Source organism: Ursus maritimus, unplaced genomic scaffold (genome assembly GCF_017311325.1).
Source record: "Ursus maritimus isolate PB19 unplaced genomic scaffold, ASM1731132v1 scaffold_19, whole genome shotgun sequence".
NCBI classification, from domain to species: Eukaryota; Metazoa; Chordata; class Mammalia; order Carnivora; family Ursidae; genus Ursus; species Ursus maritimus.
Window position 1 is genome coordinate 48,961,496 of NW_024424341.1, and position 4,724 is coordinate 48,966,219.

The 4,724-nt window shown below is 55.7% G+C and overlaps 1 protein-coding gene across 1 annotated transcript; it reads left to right on the forward strand.

Annotated features, from left to right (window-relative positions):
* KLK14 (kallikrein related peptidase 14) lies at positions 1-4,675 on the forward strand. Its single transcript, XM_040633002.1, has 5 exons — positions 1-40; positions 872-1,043; positions 2,916-3,169; positions 3,721-3,857; positions 4,458-4,675. Exons 1-5 carry the CDS (start codon positions 1-3, stop codon positions 4,608-4,610), a joined length of 756 nt encoding a protein of 251 aa, XP_040488936.1. The 3' UTR covers positions 4,611-4,675.
* The last annotated feature ends 49 nt before the right edge of the window (positions 4,676-4,724 follow it).

Genomic DNA, 4,724 nt, shown 5'->3' on the forward strand with positions numbered 1-4,724 from the left:
ATGTTCCTCCTGCTGATAGCACTCAAGATCATGGCTCTAGGTAAGACAGCAGTGGGGTCCGGGGTATGGACAGTCCCCTGGAGATGCTGAGAAGAGATGGGGAGGGTTTCCAGGGACCCAGTGTGCTCATGGGTGACCTGGTGAGAAGGATGGGTGTGGTTTTGGGGGTCGTGGCTGAGGAGCCCTTAGGAGGGGGCCTGGGTCCTGAGTTGTGGAGGTATCAGGAGATATCAGGGTACAGGAGTTGAAGGAGATGGGGAGGACTGAATGAGGAATTGTGGAGAAGTGTCCAGTCCTGTCTGGGTTTTATTTAAAAGGAGGGCTGCAGAAGTAACGGAAAGACAGCATGTTGTTGGCGATGATGGGGGGCAGGGGTGATGGTAGGGGGGTAGGGGTGGGCTCACGGGGAGGGGTGTGGATTGGCAGATGGAGTGGGTGTGGGGTGAGATAGTGGGTCCTGGGGGGCTGTATGAGTGGGAAGGTTGGAAAAAGGACAGGGAGCTCCTTGAATGTGTTGGAGAAGGATTAATGGGGGGAACTGTGGTGTGTTGTGAGAAGTGATGATAGAAACTATTCATGGGAGAGTAAAGTCCAGGGTAGTAGCTATGTCAGAGCCCCGGATGAAGTGGCCGTGGGATCAAGTGATACACTATGGAGGTGATGGAGAGGTTGTCAGAAAACTCCCTGTTGTGTTGGGGCAATAATAGGGGCAACACTGGGCATGTCTCATACTATGTGGGGCAGATAGAGGTGGGTGGTTTAGGGGTTAGGTAAAGAAAGGGGATTTGTGGGTCCCAGACGTCCTAGAGAGTTGAGGGGTGGAGGGCATTTGTTCATCTGCTTTCCCCACCCCACCTCTGCCTGTTCCTAGCCATGGCACAGAGCCAAGGGGATGAGAACAAGATAATTGGTGGTTACACATGCATCCAGAACTCCCAGCCATGGCAGGCGGCCCTACTGGCAGGTCCCTTTCGTCGTTTCCTCTGCGGAGGGGCCCTGCTGTCAGGCCGGTGGGCCATCACTGCCGCTCACTGCGCACGCCCGTGAGTAACCTCTTCCCCGACTCTTGCGCCAAGCGAATTCCAGAGTCTAGAGCTCCAGAGCTCAGCTAAGAACCTGAAGCCTTGTGTTGAACCTAATGTGGTAGCTGGTCCTGGTTTGGGGTCTAGATAAGAGCCTAGAATCACCGACGCAGCTTGGAATATGGAATCCAGCCATAAACCTTGAACTCAGTTTAGATTCTTTTTTTTTTTAAGATTTTATTTATTTATTTAGAAAGCAAGCTTGAGCAGGGGGAGGGGCCGAGGGAGAGACCATCTACAGCAGACTCCGAGCTGAGAGCAGAGCCCAACGCGGGGCTCGATCCCACGACCCTGAGATCACAACCCCAGGCAAAATCAAGAGTCTGACGCGCAACCAAAAGAGCCACCCAGGCGCCCCTCAGTTTAGATTCTGAAAGCAGATTGACAGCTTAGAACCCATATGCCAGCTTAGAGTCCCACACAAAACCTAGAACCTAACACAATCTGGAGATCTATCTAGAGGCCAAGCTCTACAAAGAGACTAAGATTAGGAGCCCATTCCAGATTGGTGATTCAGTTTAGGCCATAGTCTACATTCAGAAATTCAGGACTCCTTTCAGAACTTAAATTCAAAGTCTAGTTCAGACCTGCAGTCCAGCCATAAACCCAGAACCCTACTTACAGCCAGAACGTACAGCTCAGAGCATAGGATAGACAGAACCAGAACCTATTCTCGATGCAATGTTTAATTCAGAGTCTAGTCTATAGCTCCTTTTTTAGCAGCCTGGAACCCAGTGTCTAAATCCCAGAATGCAGACCATAATCTGAAACCCCATACAGAACTCAGAGCCCCTCCAAGAGTCTAGACCTCAACCTAGAACCCAGATCCAAGACCAGAGCCCACCCAGTGCTTATAAACCAGATCTAATCTCATAAACTAAAGTTCGATATAGAACCGAGAGCCCAAAACTCAGCCCAGGGTCTAGAATGCAAAGCTCAGAATGCAAAACATCTAGAAACTTGGATCCAAGCCAGAACCTGAAGCTCCATCTAGAACTCAGAGCTCAACCTAAGGTCAAGGGCTTGGACCAGAGTCCAGCAACAAGAGCCCAGACCATAACTGCAATTCAATTTGAAACAGAGCCTAGCCAAGAATCAAGAACTCAGACCGACATTTAGGACCCTAAGCTCAAACACAGAGCTCAAACCATTGTCTAAAACCCGGGTCATAAACCAGAACTTAAGCAAGAACCCAGAACTCAGTGTAGAAACTGAAGCTCGTATCAATGTCCAGAATCCATTGCGCCACATAGAATTGCGACTACCCGAAGACTAAAAGCTCAAATCAACATCTAGAGCCCAGACTCAAACCCTAATGCAGAGCCTAGAACCCCCAGCCTATCCTAACACAGAAGCTCGCACCCATATCTAGAAAGTATGCCACGATCCAGACTCATCTAGAGAGCCCGGATCCTAGCTTAGACTCAAAAGTTCAAAATATCTAGAACCCAGGGGCCAGGCTGGAACCAGAATGGAGCCTCCCTGGAGCCTACTCTGGGATATCAATTCTTATTTAGAGCCTAGAACCATAGCCCAAATTCCCGCTTGGAATGCAGAGCCTAGAACCCAGCACTGAGCCAAGAGCTCCCAACTATCATCTTACACCCAAGCCAGAGACCAGAGCACAGCTCAAGAGAGGAAGGGTGGATGGTGGGATTGGCCTAAGAGAGAATGCCCAGGCCGTGGGAAGGAGCGCAGGGGTCCATCGAATACTCCATAAGCAGTTCAGGCTTGTGGACAATTCAGCACCAGGGAAGGCAACAGGGCCAGAGGGTGCGGAGGGGTCTCCAGGGCAGACCCTGAGCAGTGCTACTTTTGGGGGTCATGGGCCAGGGTCCTTCACGTAGCCCTGGGCAAGCACAACCTGAGGAACTGGGAGGCCACCCAGCAGGTGCTGCGCGTGGTTCGCCAGGTGCCACACCCCCAGTACAGCCCCCGGACCCACGATAATGACCTGATGCTGCTGCAGCTGGAGCGGCCCGCTCGCCTGGGGGGGGCAGTGAGGCCCATCGCCATAGCCAGTTCCTGTGCCAGCCCAGGGACTCCCTGCCGCGTGTCGGGCTGGGGCACCACATCGAGCCCCATTGGTGAGTACTGGGAAGGAAGGGCTGAGGGTCTAGACTCCTGGGTCTGAGGGAGGAGGGGCTGGGGGCCTGGACTCCTGGGTGTGAGGGAGGAGAGACTGGGGGCCTGGACTCCTGGGTCTGAGGGAGGAGGGGCTGGGGGCCTGGACTCCTGGGTCTGAGGGAGGAGGGGCTGGGGCTGGACTAGACTGGGGCCCTGGGTCTGAGGGAGGAGGGGCTGGGGGCTGAAGGACTCCTCGGGTCTGAGGGAGGAGGGAGGCTGGGGGCCGGGAGGCTCCTGGGTCTGAGGGAGGAGGGGCTGGGGGCTGGGACTCCTGGGTCTGAGGGAGGAGGGGGCTGGGGGCTGGGACTCCTGGGTCTGAGGGAGGAGGGGGCTGGGGGCCGGGACTCCTGGGTCTGAGGGAGGAGGGGGCTGGGGGCTGGGACTCCTGGGTCTGAGGGAGGAGGGGCTGGGGGCCTGGACTCCTGGGTCTAAGGGAGGAGGAGGTGGGTCCCCAGACTCCTGATCCTGCTGGAAGGTAGACCCCCGCTTGTACCCCTTCTGTGCCCCCCAGTCAGGTACCCCAACTCCCTGCAATGTGTGAACATCAACATCTCCTCGGATCAGGAGTGTCGGCAGGCTTATTCCCAAGCCATCACCGCTGGCATGGTCTGTGCCGGTGTCCCCCAAGGTGGGAAGGACTCCTGTCAGGTGAGGCCCAGGGACAGCCAGAGGAGGGGGGCTGTTTGCGGCTGGGACTGGGGTATCAAAGAATCTCAGGAGCAGGAAAATCTGCAGAGACTGAGAGAGATTGTAACAGCGGGGCTGCCTTCTAGCTGTCCACCCTCGGATAACGGACCTAATCCCTCTGTGGCTAAGTGGACTCACGTGTCAGGTGGGGCAGCCCCTCTTAGGGCAGGTGGTGGAACGAGACAGTAGTCCACGGAAAGAGTGCAGAGCGGTGCCTGCACTTAGCTCTCATCGCTGCTCTAGCTGCTGTTACCACATATGGGCGCTGGGAAATCTGTGCTCAGGGGCTCCAGAGACCTCACTCCATCCCTGAGAGGTGACTCCAGAGACGGGGAGATAAAGAGGCATACGCAGGGGGGGCGCAGTGAGCCGCAAGAGGCAGAGACAGCAGGAACCAGGGAAGAGGGAAGTCACTGACCCCAACTCTTCGGGCTGATATCTTCGGAGCCCTGCCGGGGGTCTCAGCCCACCTCCTTCCCCATTTCTGCCTCTTGGGTTTTCCACACCCATGACTCTGACCATCTGTTCATGGGTATCTCTATCTCGGCCTCTCCCCTTCAGGGTGACTCCGGGGGACCCTTGGTGTGCAAAGGACAGCTCCAGGGACTTGTGTCCTGGGGGATGGAGCGCTGTGCCCTGCCCGGCTATCCCGGAGTCTACACCAACCTGTGCAAGTACCAAACATGGATCCAGAAAACCATACAGAGCAAGTGATTGCTGGTTTAACTGAACACCAGCTGCCCCCTTGCTTGCCCAGACCTTGCTCTCTGCGCTCAAGACCCAGGAGTCCCAGCCCCCAGCCCCCTCCTCCCTCAGACCCAGGAGTCC